This window comes from Polyodon spathula, chromosome 15 (genome assembly GCF_017654505.1).
Source record: "Polyodon spathula isolate WHYD16114869_AA chromosome 15, ASM1765450v1, whole genome shotgun sequence".
In the NCBI taxonomy this organism is placed as follows: Eukaryota; Metazoa; Chordata; class Actinopteri; order Acipenseriformes; family Polyodontidae; genus Polyodon; species Polyodon spathula.
This window is the reverse complement of record NC_054548.1, coordinates 20657754-20679879: the sequence shown is the minus strand read 5'-3', so window position 1 is coordinate 20679879 and position 22126 is coordinate 20657754. Positions and strand designations below refer to the sequence as shown.

The window sequence follows — 22126 nt, the reverse complement described above, 5'->3', positions numbered from 1 at the left end:
CATTTCCATTCATTATGTACATATCGTATGTGCAAGTCGAAGGAATTACATGCTTTAGCAAACATCATTTAATACATGGCATACCACAAAGTGAGATCTACATTGCAGATAGAAGTGTTTGATGGGTAAGATTTGAGGAATAATTTAATATGCCAAGACAAGACCTGCTCCTGACCACCTTCATACTCACAACATGGTGTGGAAATCTTTTATCAGCCTTAACATGGTTCTCAGTTATACACATAACCCTGCAGGGTATAATGCTTGGCCAGTAATCCGTCTTGCATTGTTCACTGTGGAGTAATGCCTGCATGATTCATCATTTACATCTGCATCCAATGAAGCCTGACAAAGTTCAGAAACAGCCAAAACAGAACATACATTTTACCATAATCCCCTCTTTATTCTGGACCTCAAAGGTGAACAGATTTGTTTGCACACTATTGCCTTTCGTAGGAAGTAGATCATTAATGATTGATTTCAGACTGCTAAGTGGGCTCTTTCTTTATGGGTTTTTGTTGGAAGGGTGTCCTTTAACAATTTTTTTTTTTTTTTTTTTTTTTCCCCAAGCTCCATGTGTTGTGTTGAATGTAGATTAGTGGGATAAAAACAAACCAACCCTACCTTCTCAAATTCTGATGTTATCGCTTTGTCTGGAATTTTGAATTCACTTGATTTGATACACATTTACTAACGCTGATTTTATAGTTCAGAATAGCTCTGCTGGTTCATAATAGGTTACAGCTTACAGAAGTGACGGTGGAGCCAGGTGTCAGTATTTCATTTGCAACGCTTTCATGTAAAATTTGATTAAAATAGCAAGTATGTCAGCAAAAGACAACCCCCCCAACAAGGCTGTAAATTAAATTAGAGCCATCAGTATGATTTAAAAGCTGATGACTGACGTTTATCAATATGTACAGAATAGTATAGAATAGGAATTACCAAGTTTAATAGCAATTTGATAAGCAATTATCCACTTGGCATAGGCTTTTCATAACCCATGGAGTTAACAGTGATATCAAGTGAAAGACCATTGTGTCCTCTATTCAGTGTACATATTATAGTATGCTTTTATATTTTAGAATATAGTATTTATTCTGTTATATGGGCTACAGAATCAAACACGTATTTTATGGGAATATCTGTAACAGGATTTTTTTTTTTTTTTTCAGATTTAAAAAGTAAGATTAATTATTGTACCTAATATAACACAAGTACTGTGACACCCCCCCCCCCCCCCCTTCCCCCATCTTCATATACTCCAAAGTTGTGATACTTTCATAAATAGCTTTTGTAAGGTTATCATAATTGGATGATTGGATAAGTAGTTCTCTCTCTCTAGACATGCGACATAAAGGCAGGTAATTGGACAGACATACAGACAGATAGCCTCATGCACCCCCAGATAACCTCAGAAGTGTGGCTTATGTGCATAAGCTAGATTCCACTAGATCCACCAGCAGGCATGTGTTTTCCCAACAGGGGATAATAAAAGACTGATGAGTAAGCCATTTGTGTAGAAACTGAAAATGATTCTGTCAAATTCTTAGTGAGCTCTAGTAAGTCACTAACTTCCCTTGTTTTTTTTTTTTTTTTTTCTGCCACGTCTAGATAAACTCAAATGCATCTGCTGAAAGATTAACCTCTGATTCCTGCAACCTGCATTCACAATGTGGCCTCAGTAATTAGGAAACTTAATTTCTTTCTTATTCAGATGATAAACCCTGAGTCAGTGTGGAGTAAATCACTCTCTGCATGTTTTGCAAGAGAGTATAACTATTGATTCATTCAATTAAGATAACTCCACGTAAGAGGGTGCTGGTAGGTGTGGATCAGAGTGTGAATACAACAGACAAAGTTAAGGACTAAGGACTGTTTGCTCCTACATGGTGACAGCAGTTGGCACTAGATTTTTATTTTTAGAATTTAGTCTATATTGAGGTGCTGACCGTTCCTCTGCCTGTGTCAGATGTATCAAGTCATTTATCTACGAACAGCCTTCAAAACCTCTAACACAAAATGTTGTGCTTTTTGTGTCGAAGTACTTCACATTCATTTAGAACACAAAACTGCCGTTATAAAAGCTCCGGCCCAAATGACAAATAAAATAAAAGCTGTCCTACGCTGTAACATTATAATACATAGGCTTAACAGTTGCAAAAGCTAAACTATACAAATACGTCTTCCAAGTTCATTTTGACTTGCCAATATGTTTTGGCACATAGTTTTCAAAAGTATGTACTTCCTGGGTAGAGAGTCACACACCACCAGAAAAACAAAATCCAGAGATCACAGCGCGTGACTAGAGACACATTGAATGAGCAGCTCTGCAATTCATAGGCATGTGTGGGCAGGAGCAAGACCATGGTCAACTCTTCCGCCAACACAGCTTCATGTTTCACTCCTATGCTGACGACACCCAGCTCTATTTAAAACTCGACTCTGGTAGCCCCTCTGCCATGGTCCGGCTCTCAGCTTCCATTCAAGACATCGAGGCCTGGATGTCTGCCAATTTTCTTCAACTGAACACCAGGTAATCGGAACTCCTAGTCGGATCTAAAACTCAACTTAAAATCTCAATATAGCTGCCCTGAACCACGATGTCTGCTGCTCCCTTCCCCCCGCAGTATGAAGCCTTGGTGTACTTCTTGACAGCAACTTCTCTTTTGATGCTCACATCTCCTCCGTGGTCAAATGTTTCTTCTACCATCATTGAAACATCTCCAGGTAGTCCGTCCCTACCTACCTGGATGTGGAGATACTTTGTCATGCATTTGTCTTTTCTCGACTCGACTACAAGTACCTCCTCAATCTGTTGACCTGCTATGTCCCTGCAAGCTGAGGTCCTCCAACTCTGGCCTGCTTGTTATTCCCAAGAAAAAGTGCACCACACTTGGAGAACACTAGTTTAGCTTCATGGCTCCAACTCCTTGGAACTTGCTCCCAGCTTTGGTGCGTGATGCTCCCACCGTCGCTCGCTTTAAATCAACTCTCAAGACCCACCTGTTCTCTTTTGCTTTCCATGCTCTTTAAGCCTGATATCTGCTATTAGCTGCTGTGTTGCTGCTACTATTTCATGTATTATGCACTTTCTGCTGTATTAAATGTACTATTATATGTATTATGCACTTTCCTCTGTATTTAATGTATTATGCATTATTTTTTTTAAATACTCTATCATGTATTACGCATTTCTCTGTATTTGAAGTATTATGGATTTTCTTCTTGTTACTGCATCTTGTAAAGTGCTTTGTGATGGTGGTTCACTATGAAAGGTGCTATATAAAATAGATTGTTTGATGTAATATAGGCAGGAGCAGCAGGAAATGGCCTCATGTGCCTTACATCTATGACCAAACTTTTTCTCATCACCTATTAGAAACCTGCTGAATAATAAATGTCAACATATTCAATTACATTTGTAGTTTTCTGTATACTTAATGAAAAACTGACAAATTGAAAACTACACATACAGATATATTTAAAATCATAAATAAATACAGCAAGGATTTAAAATGAGTTTAACACACTACAAATTAGCTGAATATTTTAGTTATACAGAGACTACATATCCATTAAAGATCAGGTCTTATCTTTCTGATTTCAGGTTTCAGTTCTATTGGGGAGGTAAAATTGGCATTATCGGAAGTTGTCTGTGGCGTTCCACAGTGCTCCATTCTAGGAGCCTTGTTGTTTTCATTATATATGCTACCATTATCCACAGACACAGAGTGAACTTCCATTGCTATGCTGTTGACATCGAGCTATATTTGCCCCTAAAGCCAGGAATTTCTTCTGCCTGGGTGTTATTATCTACTTGCCTTCCAGACATCAAGCATTGGATGTCACAGAATTTTCTAATGTTGAATTCAGATAAAACAGAGGTTATGCTAGTGGGCTCACAGAACCAACTAAAAGGAAATGTGGGATTACACGAGCTTGGCCCTTGCAGTCTCTCATCAAAATTTAAACTTTTGGGGGGAATCTTTGATCCTGATCTCTCATTTGAGACTCATATTAGGGAAGTTTCTAAAGTATCTTTTTACCATTTGAGAAATATACAGTAGCTAAACCTAGACCAATTATTTCTGTATCTGATCCCAGGAGACTAATGCATGTCTTTGTTTCACATAGAATTGATTAGTGAAATGCACTTTTTTTTCTCATGTCCCAAACGTGTGGTATCCTGTTTCAGCTTGTTTAGAATACTGCCGCTAAAATTCTGACTAAAACCAGAAAAAGTGAACATATTGCCAGGGAAGCGGGGACCGTTACAGTTTTCAAGTCAAGACTAAAAACATACTTTTATAAACTGGCTTTCTTATCTTAGTGGGTTTTAATGTAACTTTAAAATTGCTGCTTTTGTATTGTGTATACAGTTATTTAAATATGTTATTTAAATGGTCTGATTATGTCATTTGTATGTGTGACATACTATACAAATGTACTGTGGTTTGTTCTTTTTTTCTGCTATGCACTGTACAGTGCTTTGCGATGCTTTTGTATAAAAAGCACTATATAAATGCAATAAATAAATAAATACATACATAAATAAAATATCCTATATTCATCTAGTGGGTGCCTGATCCAACACGAGAAAGGGGTTTTCAATTACACAGTTAATTCTATGTTCTCTACAGACTCGTGATTTTGCAGTAAAACTGCCAAATCAGTTTCAAGAGGAGGAATTGAGGGTGTATTAGACTGACTCACAATCATAGTTGGAGACAGTGCAGGTTTCTGAATGAATGTGAATGGGGAACTTTCACAAGGGGCACAAGTAGCTCAGTGATTTAAGCACTGGACAGGAGTGAACATTCAGTATTTGTTTAATGCCACCCAGGGGCAGATGGGGAAGGTTACAAAACAATTTACACTGACAGAATACAGACCTACCAATATAGATTAAAATACATTGAGATGCATGACACATGTCCACTACAGGTTTACAGTACTGGGTGTTCAAAGATGTAACTGTTTAATAATATGAAGGTTTAAAAAGGATTGCTTAACAACAATCTAGTAAGTTAGATAAGATGATAATGCATCCCACTAACATGGATGATATAGCTAAATCATCTATTATACCTAGTTCTTGTTTTAGGGATAGTCTTGATAGTAAACTCAATTAAGTCTAAAGGTGATCCCCCCCCCCCATTGTACACTGACCAAGGATTTCATTTAAAAAATAAAAAACAGCACCTGTATTGCATTTCCCTGCTCTGCAGACTTTCTGAATGCACCTGTAAAGAGGTCTAGGAAAGATAACTTGAGTATACCCACATATACAGTATGTTACTGTGAGGAATTGGTTAATGCTAGAGCTACCCAACAAACGTTACTTGCTAATGGTAAATAAAATGTATGTAATTGTTATTTTAGTTATCTTTCCTTATAGTTGCCTAGTGCTGAAATAGTTCAATTCTCAAGGAAACCCTGTTGGACACACAGTCTCCATTAGGCTACCTTTATAATTGCTGCAGAAATGAATACAGCACTATTAATTTCCACAGGCATAAATACTTTACCCTAGTTTGAGAAGCAAATATTGTGATCTCACCGAAAGCAGGCAAGTTACTTTAATGAGTTAATACTAAAAGTTATTGTTCAAAAGTTGCAATTAAGAACTCAATGCATAATACCACCAAACAGTTTGGCCAATTGGCATGCAGTATCTTTGCAAGCACACAACACAAGAGTTTCCCCAACTATTTTGAGTATAGTTCTTTACAAGGTAAATCATCAACCCTCTGACATTTTGTTGCATTTTCATAGAACTGTGAATAAGATTATGCGGTTTATATGACAACACTACTTGTTGTCTGTTATGGTTGTATCCTAGGCCCACTACACTGGACTGAGATACAGGAAACCAAGACGAATAACAAACTAATTGAGGCAGTTTACCTGCTGTAATAGGTCAAATGTTTTATTCAAATGCTTATTATGTATTTTTGTTGAAATACAAGTATGAAAATAATAAAACAAATACCAGACAATGATTTTTTACTGTTCAAATTACTTTCAGCACTCTAAACAAATAACTCATTTGAACAGAAAGAAAGAAAGAAAGAAAAATTCAGACACCGTCAGATATGTACAGATATGGAATAAACCATCAAATAGGTAAAAATCGGCCCATAGTTTCCCCTACAGTTTGCCTTTGTTTCTCAAAATCAGCAATGTGTTTTAAACAGAGTAAAGAATCACATGAGTCTCAGAACTTGAATTTTAGACAGCACTACAAACCATAAAAACATCTGCAACTTTTCTGTCTTCACTTGTTTCTCGGGACTTTGAGTTCCTATAAAAAACAACAAATTTTCAGGACAATTTGTTTCTAGCGCTTGCTTGTTTGCACAGCTTGAATTAACCCAAACACTCCCATTTCCTGGTCAGAACAGACAGTTTGTTTAAGCTGTTGAACTTCTCTTAACAACTCAGTTGTACTTTCCTCCCACTCTATAGAACAAGGCTGTTTTATAGAATACATAACCTGTAGTCTCTGGGGGTGTTCTTCTAAGACAAGGAACTAAGTTTGTTCCTAGTTCATTCACTGGAAAAACGCTTATCCACATTGGTTCACCATTTCTGCTGCTATCTTGAGCACAGCAGAAAATTAGGGTTGACCTGGTATTCTGTCACCTTGATCTGGGCACCAAAGGTCATAAGTTTCCCACATGTGAGAGTGACCTCCATGACCTACTTTTGGTTTTGCGAGATACAGAGCGTGAAGAACAGATGGAAGGCATTTTTTTGCATTTTACCAAACCATGGGACATCTAACATCTGTACTTGTCAATACTACATATATAGAAGGAGATATGCTGTGAGATTTTTTGTGAGTAACTGTCTCTAGGTAAAATCTGTCAAAGTATGAACTTGGTTCTGGACAGTATACAGATATGCTTTTTTTCAATAGGCTCTGTATTTACTGTAAGCCACACTGTCAAGTTTACTTTGACAGAATAACAATACAGAAAAGAGTAGAGCTTTAGACTATGTGAATTTTAATAAGACTAGTCAAAATGAAGTACTTGACAAAATATGGTTGAATTTTCAGACTGGTTTTAATAGAAACTGTTTGTTTGCGCTTATTCAGCACAAACTAAATACTTCTCTGAAGGATTTCAGATTTGACACATGGAGCTTCAGCCTACTGTTTAAGTTTGTTAACCTGGTATAGTGATCTTTTATATTTTTATCCCACAAACTATGCTCCAAAAATACGGTACCTTGCAGGCATTAATCCTTTGCTTCAATATGTATTCAACCCTGGTAAGTAATGAGACTGTCAAGGTTTACAAAACAGATAGAAAGAAATCTTGTCTTTCTCAGAGCTTTTCATATGGCTATGTATATAACATACATACAAAAGTAGTTGATCAGTAAAAACATGGATAAATCAGTATGCTACTCTACCTGTAAACAATTTCAATTTCAATTGTTGTCTGGTATTGCAGCAGAACTTGACTGTTTTACAAAATATAATAATATTAACATTGTGTGTGATACCTGCCTTTGCTTTGGGTTGGATGTATCATATATTAAAAACTGTTCTACAGTTGGCAAGGTTTGTGTCTGTCAAATGCAATACTCTGAGCAGACTTTTCAAATTCTTGAAGATCCCTATACTGAAAGAATGATGCATAGAAACCAAGCACCCTACAACAGGTTTTTATTATTTCATTTGTTTAAACAAAAACTAATGTCAATTTAACATGCAAATGAGGAGAAAGATAACATTTATAAGGTTCACAACACATTAGGGTGTGTTGTACAGTATTTCTAATCTAAATTGTGTCAATTTGACTGTTAAATCAATTTGATTTTATTCAATATAAAGAGGCTGCTAGATAAAGCTGTATGCAAAGCAGAATTACACATTCTGTATTATACCGCAGTCCAGATCACACCTACCAAATATGGTTGATGTTGATATATCTATATATATATATATAGCAAGTCTACACCCTCTTTCAAATTTTTCACCTTTTGTTGTCTTATAGCCTGGAATTAAAATGCTTTTTTTTCATTTACCTACACATCCTATCCCACAACTTCCAAGTGAAAAAATATTTGAGAAATTTGTTAAAAATTAATTAAAAATAAAAACTGAAATAGCTTGGTTGGATAAGTGTCCACCCCCCTTGTAATAGCAATCCTAAATTAGCTCAGGTATAACCAATCGCCTTCAAAATCACACACCAAGTCAAGTGGCCTCCAACTGTGTTAAATTATAGTGATTCACATGATTTCAGGATAAATTCAGCAGTTCCTGTAGGTTCCCTCTGCTGGGTAATGCATTTCAAAGTAAAGACTCAACCATGAGCACCAAAGCACTTTCAAAAGAAGGACAAAGTTGTTGAAAGGCACAGATCAGGGATGGGTAGAAAAAAATATCAAAGGCCTTGAATATCCCTTGGAGCACGGTCAGATGATTATTAAGAAGTGGAAGGTGTATGGTACCACCAAGACTCTGCTTAGATCAGGCTGTCTCTCCCAACTGGATGACCAAGCAAGAAGGAGACTAATCAGAGGCTACCAAGAGGCCAATGGCAACTTTGCAAGAGCTACAGGCTTTTATGGCCAAGACTGGTCAAAGTGTGCATGTGACAACAATATCCCAAGCTCTCCACAAATCTGGCCTGTAAGGTAGGGTGGCAAGAAGGAAGCCATTACTCAAGAAAGCCCACATTGAATCCCATTTGAAGTATGCAAAAAAAAACACTCAGGAGATTCTGTAGCCATGTGGCAAAAAGTTTTGTGGTTTGACAAAACTAAAATGGAACTTTTTGGCCTAAATGCAAAGCGTTATGTTTGGTGCAAACCCAACACAGCGCATCACCCAAAGAATACCATCCCTACTGTGAAGCATGGTGGTGGCAGCATCATGTTGTTTGGATGTTTCTTTTTGGCAGGGACTGGGGCACTTGCAGGATAAAAGGGCAAATGAATGGAGCAAAGCACAGAAAAGTTCTAGAGGAAAACCTGCAGCCTTCTGCAAGAAAACTGAAACTGGGATGGAAGTTCACCTTTCAGCATGACAATGACCCAATGCACACAGCCCAAGCGACATTGGAGTGGCTAAGGAACAAAAAGGTAAATGTCCTTGAGTGGCCCAGCCCCGACCTAAATCCAATCGAAAATTTGTGGCACTACTTGAAGATTGCTGTCTATTAACACTCCCCAAGGAACTTGACAGAGCTTGAACAGTTTTGTAAAGAATGGTCAAATATTGCCAAATCTAGGTGTGCAAAGTTGGTAGAGACCTATTCCAACAGACTCACAGCTGTAATTGCTGCCAAAGGTGCTTCTACCAAGTATTAACTCTCAATTTTTACTCATTTAAATGCATGAAACCTTGCATCACTGACATAACAAAATGCGAAAAAAGTTCCAGGGGATGTAGACTTTCTATAGGCACTGTGTGTGTGTATATATATACACACACACACACACTCTCAGTGATAATGTCTTTTTTATGGATAACTACACCGTCTTTAAAAAATAGAGATGAACTATCAAGCCCGTCCTGAAAGACCAGCAATTTAGACAGGCCAGTTCCTGAGCTACCTATTTCTTCAGTTTTACCAGATGTGACTGGACACAAGTCAGCTGTATGTATTGGAATCCCACGTTTAAATGTAAACTGGATCAGTGTTGCTTCCACTAACATTTGCAAGTTCTCACAACAGTTTTCTGGGGCTAGTTTTAAAAGGTATTGGAATAAAGTTAGGATTTGAAAATCAAGATTGAAGTACAGCATGCTTAAATTTTGCACCTAACAAGACTTTTTTGTGAGTGTGTTAATCTAAATCCAATGTCTATATTTGAAGCAAAAAAATATATTAACAATCTTTTCAATAATGAGAACTAAATAAATAAAATAAAATAAAAAATAAATACCTAGTTTAACCAAGTTATAATTTAATGAAATTCTGGGCAGAGGCAAGGTTAAATACATGAAGCTAACCTACCCCTTTGTAAGGGATTTTTTTTTTTTTGTGCTGTGTTTCCTTTTTTATTGTTAAGCCCTGTATCTGTCATTCAGTCGCACCAGCATTCCAGAAATCTTTCATTGTCAACCTGTAGTTTACAAACAGGTCATGTGTGTGGGTTTTATGTACACTGTGGCCTGCTTTGAGCTGTACATCACTGTATTGTTTTTGAATATTGTTATTTATAAGGCACTGGTGTCAGACCAGGCCTTCCAGGCTCGCTGGGAATGGCCCTGGATAGCTCTTGCACTGAACACATATGAAAGAGCTTGTCAGTTGCACAGTGAAAACATTCTCTGAATATAAAAAAGTATATCAGCTGTCAGAGTAATAGCAGTGCCTTTAAGGGAACTTACTTGTTAATGTGTACAACATGTATCTCAATATATAAACACATTTAGGAGATATATATACTGATAATAACTGGTGGCAGATGGCATGGGTCCAGGGACATCACAAATCTTCACAAGTTTTAGAACATGCCATATCACCCACTTCAATTTTACACTTTTTTAGCACATAATTTGGCCCTTTTTTAGATATCACATCTTTATATGGCTGGTCCTTTTAGTTCTAACTTCTCAGTTTTTGTACATATTAAATGTTTGTTTTTTTATCATAATGTTAGACTGTATGTAAGATCTAGTTTATAAATTCTTCATTGAGATTACATCCTATCTGCAAATTATTTGACAAACAGGCTAAGAGAGAAGTAATTTACATACTGGTCACACATTACAAATTCATTAATCTAAGTCCTATTTAAACGCAATGCGTTTATTGTGTAGGATTTATATTCAGTGTGAAAAAGTGAGCAGCGTGACATGACAAAAACAAATGGATCAACTTCCCTATTCCACATAACTATCCTATAAACCCAGAGGCATACAGATGATTTATTATTTTATTTCAATTGTATTTTTGTAAAGTCTGAAACGCTATTTAAGTATTTAGTATGTCGAGGTAATAAAGCTTGCCTCACACCTGGTCTTACTGCTCATCAGTTGGTCACTCTGCAAGTTAAACTGTCATCTTATCAGCTTATGTCACATTGGAAGTCCATACCTGTCACCCCCCTACTCAAGGGTTTGAATATAGTGCATTTGTTTTCTGGGGAAATTAGAATTATTCTTCTCTTCCCAATAAAAACATAACACACATACATTACATATGTGTGTTGTAGGCTTGTGACACTGATATAGCTGTTAATGTGTCTGAAAACCTATACAAGCTCTTCATCTTTCAACCAAAAAAAAAAAAAAAAAAAATTAAAAATTGAAGCGAAGCAAGAACCCAAATCCACAGGCAGTGAAGCCAAAAGGTAATTCAACAACCTATATTTTACATCAATTTTAATTTACACATACTTTGGAAGCGTCAGATTATTTACGGTTTCTATTGGTGGCTTCTTTCAAGCTAATAGAGATATATATGATTCAGAATCTATCTCCTGAGGTACTGGTAGAATTTCCCCTCAGAATTTGTAGCTCATGTTTACAGCTTGACCTTTTGGATCATATTGTAGGGATGTTTTTATATTCGGGGGATATAAGCCAATTTGGACTTGGCTTTAGCCACCTACCTAGGGTTGATACAGTATTTAACCATCACCTTCAATCACAAACTAACCAAATATTGAAATACCGTATCAAACCTTTTTATTGCCTCCAATGAAATCAATTTGTGCAAAGCATGTACTAGGAATATTTAGTTTTTGTTTTTCTCCATTCATGGGGCAAAAATCTAAGCCCATTATCATATGCTTCCTAATATTTTAACCATAATAAACAGTACAAAGCTCCACAGAACTTGAATCATGTTTATTTTTTTTTTTTTTTTTTTTTTGGAGACAGAAGACAAAATTCAAGGAAACCATAGGGTAATCTTACTAAAATGGCCCTTTCAAATCAGCATCTTCTATAGTGTACCAATACATAAAACGTGGTAGCTCATTAAGGATGACACAGTGCATCAGAAGTTAAGGGGTTTATTTCTTTATACTTTTTTTTATATATATTTATTTTACAGTCCTGTAGAATAAATCAGCATGCACGCTATAAGAAAAATAATTTAAAAAATCCACACACACCACACAAAAAACAGTGAAAGTGTCAAACTAAAAAAGACCTAAGCAGATTGTCATATTAAGAGAAAAAAGCAAAACTATTACATTTAGTATATAGTACAGTGGTAGTCATTAGGATCGTCTCAAAGTTGGTTATAAAATGCTGAATTTAGTAATAGGCCGTTTTGGGGAAAAAAAAAGCAACTGTTGTGTTTACTGTAAGTCACATTACTCTGCCACGAATGACAGGCTGAATATATTTACTGAACAGTAAAAAAAACAAATACTTTCAATAATCAAATACAGGTTTGCCCATGTAGTGCGAGTTTTAAATCAAGAATGCGACGAGTACTATATTACAAGGCACAATTTGTAAAATGCAATAGGTTTTAGTCCTTTAAAACGTCTGAATTTAGGGAGCAAGAACTTCACATACACAATAACAACATACAAATAGGGTGTACGATTATAAATCATAAAGAAATATAAAGTGCTAAAACCAAAAAGCGATCCATCCCACAGTTACAGTTTAGTTTTAGACCTGAACTGTAGGACTGTTTTGTGGTACATTTGTAGTATTTTCAAGGGACATGATTACTCTGGGAATAGATGCACCTAGAAATGGAAAACTACTACCTTCGATACCCAGGATATGCTTATTTAACGGTTTTATAATTATGAGCAAACTAAAGACACTTTTGAGGAGAATGCAAGTTCACAACACAGAATCCAAATGTGCTAACTGGCAAGCAGTTGTTTAAATATTTCCAGGATAGAGCATTTCTGTTTTATAAGTCAGCTGTTCATTAAAACTTGATTTAAACTTACATAGACACACACACAAACTATATATATATATATATATATATATATATATATATATATACACACACACACACACACACACAGTGGCTTGCAAAAGTATTCAGACCCCTGACCAATTCTCTCATATTACTGAATTACAAATGGTACATTGAAATTTCGTTCCGTTTGATATTTTATTTTAAAACACTGAAACTCAGAATCAATTACTGTAAGGTGACATTGGTTTTATGTTGGGAAATATTTTTAAGAAAAATAAAAAAACTGAAATATCTTGCTTGCATAAGTATTCAACCCCTGTGCTGTGGAAGCTCCCAGTTTGCACCGATGAAAGAAATTGCCCTAACGAGGACACAATTACCTTACCATTGGCCTCCACCTGTGAACCATTAAAGTTGCTGTCACATTTTCTGGATAAAAACCACACTGTTGAAGGATCATTGGTAAGGCTGTGAATCTGAAGGAAAATGAAGACCAAAGAGCATTCTACAGAAGTTAGAGATAAAGTAATGCAAATGCAGAGATTAGGGAAAGGGTACAAAATAATATCCAAGTGTTTGGATATCCCGGTGAGCATAGTTGGATCAATAATCAGGAAGTGGAAGCTGCATCACACCACCCAGCCACTGCCTAGAAAATGCCATCCCTCAAAACTCAGCGCTCAAACAAGAAGGAGACTTGTGGGAGAAGCCACAGAGGCTCCAACATTTGAAGGAGCTACAGAGTTCAGAGGCTGGGAGTGGAGTAATTGTGCACCAGTCAACCATATCACGAGCTCTGCATAACACTAGCCTGTATGGACGGGTGGCAAGAAAGAAACAGTTACTCAAAAAGTACCATCTGAAAGCACGTCTGGAGTTTGCCAGAAAGCATGAGAGTGACCCAGCTGCGATGTGAGAAAAGGTTTTGTGGTCAGATGAGACCAAGATAGAGCTTTCTGGCCAAAACTCAAAGCGCTATGTGTGGCGCAAACCTAACACTGCCCATGCCTCAAGACACACCATCCCTACAGTGAAGTATGGTGGTGGCAGCATCATGCTGTGGGGATGCTTCTCATCAGCGGGGACTGGGCATCTTGTTACAATCGAAGGAAGAATGGATGGAGCAAAATACAGGAAAATACTGCAAGAGAATCTGCTTCAGTCCACTAAAAAACTGAAGCTTGGGAAGAAATTCACCTTTCAGCAGGACAATGATCCCAAGCAAAAGGTCAAAGCAACATTGGAGTGGCTCACTACAGTGGCCCAGTCAAAGTCCTGATCTCAATCCCATTGAGAATCTGTGGCACTATTTGAAAATTGCGGTCCACAAGCGTCGCCCAACCAACCTCAACAACTTGGAGCAAATCTGCCAGGAAGAATGGGCTAAAATCACTCCAACACTGTGTGCAAAGCTGGTACATACTTACCCCAAAAGACTCCAAGCTGTTATTGCAGCGAAAGGTGGCTCTACCAAATATTAATGTGTGGGGGTTGAATACTTATGCAAGCAAGATATTTCAGTTTTTTATTTTTCTTAAAAATATTTCCCAACATAAAACCAATGTCACCTTACAATAATTGATTTTGAGTAAGTGTTTTAAAATAAAATATCAAACAGAGTGAAATTTCAATGTACCATTTATAATTCAGTAATTTGAGAGAATTGGTCAGGGGTCTGAATACTTTTGCAAGGCACTGTATATAGACACACACACACACGTGTATATGCACACACAGACAAGGTGGAATAGTGGATTCTCCAGCCAATATAGTATTACGCTAGTCGTTTACAGAGGATTCACAATTTAACAAAAATATATTAACACATATATAAAAAAACTAAACACATTTTCATTGATACCTCAGGTTATTATTTATTTTATTTTTTTAAATCTATAGATTAAGTAAACATTTAGGCACTTGAATTATTTTTGGACTCAGAATATTGCAACTTTACTGAAAATGTAGCAATATGAAAGACTCCAACCTCACATATATTACAGGTTCCTAATCTACAGCTACCTGGGTAAAGTCCATCATGCTCTGACCCAGGTACATGCCAGTTTTCTTCCACAGAAGTCTACAGTGACCCGGTCATGAAGTATACAGCTCTCCAGGAGGGGAGGTCAGCAAACCCATGTTAAATCAGATAACACACCACACACCACACTACACGTTTCTGCATGCTTGAACCACAATTGAAGAATTACAAGATGCTACAAATCAGAGATCTTTTTTGTTTTGGTACATGTTGGTGTGAAAGTAATGGTCGCTGGGATTCTTGGACTGCAGCAAGAGACCATTGTCAGGCCAGTTTGATCCACTAAATGCCAGGTTGTTTTGGAAAAGTACCTGGCAACTTCCCTTATTGCCGTTATAAACTCTTGAAATCTAAAACTAAAGCCTTGCTGCATTTCAGCAATGCAAAACGTTCTCAGTTGAAATATTTAGCTGCTAAAAAAACGCCACAAGGAGCCACTGTAATTTACTTCCAGGTCTAAAAATGGACTGGTTAATTATTCTTTTTATTTATTTATATATTCATGTATTTAATTTAACTATAAAATGCTGAATGGATCAGACAACCTTATTTATGACAGATAGTTCTGTATATAAATAATATGCGCCATGACCACACATTTAACCTTCCAGAGCCAATTATAGCTTGCTGTTACTTTAAATGGCTCATCCCGAGCTCTCCACTACTTAACCGGACCCTTAATTGAACTGATAACTTGCTTAAATTAGGCCTTTTTAATTGTTTTCAGCTCTTAAACAACTGCAGAGTTCAAGTCAGCTGCAACGTTTCATAAGTCATTTGAACTCAGCAACCGTTTAAGAGTTGACAACAATTACAAAAGGTTTAATTATCAGTTCAATTAAAAGGGTCAAGTTAGGTAATGGACAGCTCAGTTGTAATGAAAACCAAGACACAAAGGGGTCCCCAGGACATTCTGAAAAAATGATTCACAGTCATAGGCACATTTCTGGAGTAGATTCCCAAGCCTACCAAAAACTTCTTTAAAAAAAAAAAAAAAAAAAAAAAGTGGTCTTGCATACTATACCTGAATTGCCCTGCTTGGAAAGAGCACTGAACAAACCTAATGGATATACTGTAAAGTTATACGATGAGCAGAGTGGGTTGACTGCCAGTAAAAGGGAAAAGCAGAGAATAACAGTTATACAAGGGCAAGTAGAATTTATGAATCATTAAACTTGTCTGTCACACTATCCATGTATACAAAATAACAACATGACTATACAATTTAAATAATAAAGCACCAATGTCTGAAGGGTCTTCCAAGCCCAACTCTTAGGCTGTTACCCACTGTACTTAATTTTAATTACATAAATAATTTCACCCACACATACAATGTATTTGTTCAAACGTTAATATGCAATATTCACCAACCTTTTATTTTTGTACATTTAATTTTTTTTTTTTTTTTTTTTTTTTTTTAAACCCCACTTTTGTAATTTTTTTGGTGTTTGGATAGCTATTAATAAACGCAAGACTTAATATCCAACAACTTTTAAACTTTTGGATTCCCCCTCCAATTATTTTTTTTATCATTTTCCAATTCAAAACAGGATTTATGGCCACAAACTATAAAGCCCCTCAAAAAAGTATTCTGAATTTGTAGAGTACATCTGCAACACAAGCTAGTTAAAGCTCATTTTTGCAGACCCCACCCCAACAAGTAAAGAGTTAAAAATGTAATTAAATGTCTGTAGGGGCTCAAGAAAACTAAAACAGCAACTCAAAGAAACAAAACAAAGCCATCAATTTCTAAATGTTGAAATCACTGTCCACTTTATGATTTATTACTTTCGTCCAAGTGGACAGATACCAATACCTTCAATTCTTGGACCCTTTACACCCCCTACCCCTATGAAGTGACTTTTCTCTTGCTCAACTGCATGGCAGCCAAGTTGGATAAGACTGGTTGCAAGAGGCTATGTAATAATTACTGAAATTCAAGTCTCTGACATAGGGGGCTGGCTGGTAGTAACAGGTGACGTTGGATGCATCAGGTATGGCGTTCTGCTCAGCTAGAACCCGGAAGGCAATAAGAGAGATCAAGTTCAGAGTCTGCCTCCTCTCATGTCCCATAAGGCACACTGTGCTCTCATTGACCACCTGGCGCAAGATCAGGAGGTAATCATACTTGCTTTTTTCCTCACCAATAAAATGGCTCTGCAGGTAGGATTCCAGCTTCCTCTGTTGCTCCACAATGTCAGGGAAGTCTATGAAAAACCGGGAACACATGTAGCGCTCCAGGCTTTTGAATTCCTCCTCATCTGTCGGCTTGAAGTCCCTGACCAGAAGATTGCAGTATTTCAGCAGCCCACCACCACGGATCTCCTCTGGGTTCTTGGTGGCTATAACTTTGTTCTTCAGATGGTCCAACGCAACCTCAAAGTCTCCGTACACACTCTCGCCAATTACAGTTGGATGGAAATGCTTTGACATGGGGTTCTCTGAGCAGTCATAATAAAAGAGCAAGGAGTCCAGGATTATTTGAAAGGAGTCAACACTAAATTCAAATTGCCGTCGGATTGAGTCGACAAATTTCAACTCCACGTTTCTGCCATTGTTGTTTGACAGGGAAATTAAGCTCCAGCGGTCCAGTTCTGTGGAAACTTTCACCAGTTTTTGAACATACGCCTCTTTGAGAGTCATGGACGTAATTTTGTTCTTGTTCACCCCTTCTGGCAGGAAATCTAATAGCGCACTCAAAACTACATCTTTGATAATCTTGAATTCTGTCTCACTTGGGAGATCCACCCTAAAGATTAGATCCAGATCCTTGTAACACCAGCCATTGTCTTCCACCAAAACATGACTGGCAGTGGACCCATTTAAACAGATATCTCTGACTTTAATTCCTTTCTCGTCCAGGCGGTTTCTGACTATCTGGACAATGTCCTTTAGTCTTATCTCCAGAGTAGGGAAGTTGCCACGTCCATGAACAGGGACAGCCTCGGTCAGGACCTCATTTAAGCGGTTTACTTGTTCCCAGCTCAGCACACTACGAGACCTGCATTCAAGGACTGCAATTTCTGCCATTTTAGTGTCTTGTAGGTTCTCAAATCTATGGTGAAAAAAAAAAAAAAGTTAGGATACAGGTTAGAAAAGAAAGGTTACAAACACAGCATAAACATGTGGTACAAACAAGGTCATGGTGCTCTGACAGCACAAGGGCCATGTGGAGAGTGAATTATGACAACACAAACTGGCAGTGTACATAAGGTCAATCAATACCTGGAGCCAATCATTAGAAAGTGCAAGTCAGGCAATAAGGTCCTCTTTCACAGTAATTTAAGTTATAATTTAAATTATAAATAACTGTTACTATCATAAATACATAAACGCGTTTACTCAGATTAGTATTCAAATAAAACAAAACACAACACACACCTGCTAACAGTACCATGTTTGTATTAAACAATCTTGAACAACGTGCATTAGACTAAACACGTTTTAATATCACCGACATGTTACTCATCTTATATAAAATACTAGCTCCAACGGCAAATTTTTAGTAATCCAAAATTTCACAATTAAAAAAAAAAAAAAAAAACTTAAAATATCTAGACAAAATTAGTTTGCCACGTTTTTAGAAACAGTTATTTGAAACTAAAATGAGAATTTACTACAGTGGTGTAGAATTTAACATTCTCTACATATGTATTTACATATCTGTAAAAATTCCTGGACATTCAGAAACTCATTAAGCATACGTAACGAAGCGTGTGCTGAAGCACCACTTGCATCATGATGTTTTTAAGAAACTTTAACTTAAAAGACAAAAAAAGAAATAAATAAAAACGCATAAACTGGTATCATTTTAATAAAGTTTGTAAAGCATACCGTAGAGTTACAAATCCATACAAGTAACTCAGGGTAAGACAAAAAACAACTTTGAAAACCCCGATGTATTTGTATTCCTACAGATTATGAGAATTTAAGCAGTGATATTAAGAAGTTTCAAAGTTTAAACCTCAATTTAGTAAAGCATTCCTGGACGTGGATGCCCGAAACAATTGGAAGCACGCGACTATTTACATTTTGTTCTAATCTTGCTTTAAAAACACTGCTACAGTATTAAATAATAATAATAATAATAATAATAATAATAATAATAATAATAATAATAATAATAATAATCCCACAAAGTGTTTACAACAATAAGAAACCAGCAAGCGCATGAAACCGAATATATGTAAAATATAAATAAAAATATACCTACTGGCAAAATAAAGACTTTTCCTCTTCATACATTCAACTGTCAAAGACAAAACAAAAACTTATTATACACACGTTTGCGTGCACATTTCACACCAAGAAATGTAACTGATGTGTTCTGAGCCGCTGGGAAACTATTTTATACACCTAATAACTCACTGAGGAATCCTACAGAAGATGCCTTCCACCGATTGGAACTATTTTTTTTTTTTTTCCTTACTTCTTTGAAAAACAAAATGTATATGTATATATTTCTGTTTATTTAATGTATGTGCTTATTTTTTATACCTGGCGTTATATGACAGCAAAAAAGGAGACTTACTGAAGTAATATTAGGTTAAATAAAACTATTGGACACTAGTGATGGATATCGCTCCGCTGTTTGTTCAGCCCTGATTGGCAGAGGTTCCTGTGTTGCCAAGTAGCAGGAAGCTCTCGCAAAATTCAAATACAGTGCCACGAGACATATATCGGAGTAGAGGGAGCGAATTTTCAGATACATTTATTAGAGTCTGGCTACATGATTGGAGTTATTATTATTATTATTATTATTAAATAATATAAATATAAATAATAATATACACGGAATCAAAATATTACATTTCAGGAAATTGATATTGAGGAGATCATCAATACTGATACATATTAATATAAAGAAAGGTAGATGACAAAAAATTAATTGTTTTAGGTGGAAAAAAAGTAAGTAGCCAACTTTTTAAATGGTTGAAAATCGTACTGGAAAATAAACAGGACATTTGCAAATTATTGTGCTCCTATATCTATTGATATCAATTTATAGCTCGTAGCTGGTGTTTTGTCAGTCTTCAACTGTGCATTGGATCATCCCCCACCATTGAAGGTATACCAATTTTGAAATCATTCTTAAAAGTGATTTACAAGTTATAAGATTTGCAAGCTTCTATTGAAACAGTGAAATAGTTAAGTAATTTAAAGCCAACCAAGCACTGATCTACCAATACAAAATAAAAGATCAGCTGTTTTGCCCATTGGGATAGAAACTGGCATACAACATGGAGATGATACATATCAGGATTAATAAATCAATAATTAGTCAAATAAGTTATGTCCCATATACTGAAAAGTGTGGGCTAAATACCAAAAATTCTGCACACAATTTGGTCAAACTGCAGCACATTTGAACAAAACCATTATAAGGAGAGGGGGAGGAGTGGAGAGCATGCAGAAGTGTAGTACAATTGGTTTTAAAACCACCTACTCCTCCATTAATGCCCTTTAGCATTGCTCACTTGACTTCAACCAGGAACTTGCCCATTTTGTGTGCTCTTACCACAATAGGTATATGCACTGTCAAGGGTACAGCCACATAATATGTAATTTGCTGGCCATTAACTGGCAAAGTAGGCTGATTCATATACAAATTTGCAAATACTACTGTTTCATCTAATAAGCAAGTATAAGCTGAGATAAAAATCCAACCATTGTAGTCTACAACAGAGTGAAAACAAATATATAGAATATATTGCAGTACATACTGAATTATTATTGTTATACTATGTACCAGTAGTATGTCTGCGTAAAACATTCTGTGGTATTGACTTTTATTCTGTTAATGTCTCCTGTGTTATATGTAGTGTTGCCTCTTTCATCAGTCATGGGTTGTTTTAATATGTGTATCCTCACATCCTGAGCCATTAAGAGAATGGAGGATTGCTCCCAAAGTCATTTGACTGCTACCAAATATTTTATATCTCTGAAAGCCAAGGTGTGCAGAGAGGTGGTGCAATTCAGATAAAACTTAAAAATAAACTATGTTACATAAATGTCCTAAATATATTATTGTCCTCAACATTAGCATTTACCATGTGAAAATGAAAAAGAGGAAACAGGAGAATTATATAGAAGTGGGAAAGTGATTGACAGGGAGATTAGAGATAGGGGAAGGATTGACACGACTTACCAATCCCCTCACCCCCACCCCGAAACTCAACCTAAAGGTTTACACTTAAATTTGGAAGGGATACGCCAAGTGAATCCCTTTGAAATTACATATTTTACAGACCAATCAAAACCAACTGTTTTATTCTTGCCCTTATGTGATGTCCCTCTGTATAAGATTCCATATTTTGATAGGGCAAAATTCAAATGCAATTACATTTGCACCCCAAAAGAACTCTGCAGAACAGATTTGGCAGCTTCATATCCAACTCCATACCCATATCAGAAGTATAAACAAAAAAAAAACTTTTGTATAATATTCTCACTCTGTTTCCTGCATCAATAATTAATGCTTTCAATTAGCTTTTTCCATCAGTCAAGTACGTCTATTTGTATGGGTTTTTTTTTTTTTTTTTTTTTATCTGTTTACCATTTTGCCCTCCAGGCCCCAAAGCACACTTGTACCACTATTATCATCCCACTACCATAATGCATTTCTACATCATTTCCTTACATCAATCTAGATTGGCTAATCCACGCACGCTTCAATAGTCTCACCCCTGGAATATACATGTTTACAAAAACATTTAAGTGGCAGCTTTAGTCTTCTGACAGGTGTTTTTCATCATCCAGCCATTTAAACAGGGGGCACTTCAACATATTTAAGGCACGTTACCATAAAGACACTTCTCATTTAGCTGAACCCTTTTGAAAATGTGCTTTGAAAACTGCTTCTTTCAGTTTGGTCAAAAGGCATGACTAAAGTAAATGACTAAAAATATCCTAAATTAGTTTTTCCCCCAGTTATGAAAATGAATACAATATGTTTTATTCTACATACTGTCTACAGTTGACAGTTTCCCACAAATGCAACACTATTTTCCATACAGGTGAGTGTTTTTTGAAAGGGGATGGGGGGGCGGGGGGTTGTGTGAAATGCAACATATAGTGTAATACTATGACCCATACTGCTTGAGTCAGCAGACAAAAACAGGTTGCAGTTTTTGGTCACACAGGGAGCATGTGTGCTAATACTTTATATTAGGACTGCTTTATTGTCCTGTTTGTGTGTATGCCTTCTGAGTCA

The 22126-nt window shown here is 36.4% G+C and overlaps 1 protein-coding gene across 1 annotated transcript; it reads right to left on the bottom strand.

Annotated features, from left to right (window-relative positions):
• Positions 1–14533: 14533 nt before the first annotated feature.
• LOC121327603 (terminal nucleotidyltransferase 5C-like) lies at positions 14534–19219 on the bottom strand. The gene is made up of 2 exons (XM_041271712.1): positions 19127–19219; positions 14534–17968 (listed from the first exon to the last, which is right to left on the bottom strand). The coding sequence occupies exons 1-2, from the start codon at positions 19156–19158 to the stop codon at positions 16786–16788; spliced, it is 1215 nt and encodes a 404-aa protein (XP_041127646.1). The 5' UTR covers positions 19159–19219; the 3' UTR covers positions 14534–16785.
• Between the last annotated feature and the right edge of the window lie 2907 nt (positions 19220–22126).

Coding starts and splice junctions, on each gene's coding strand:
- LOC121327603 (XM_041271712.1), bottom strand. CDS start 19,158: ATGTATGAAGAGGAAAAGTCTTTATTTTGCCA. Junction 17,969..19,126: donor GAAAAGTCTTTATTTTGCCA/GTAGGTATATTT, acceptor TTTTCACCATAG/ATTTGAGAACCTACAAGACA.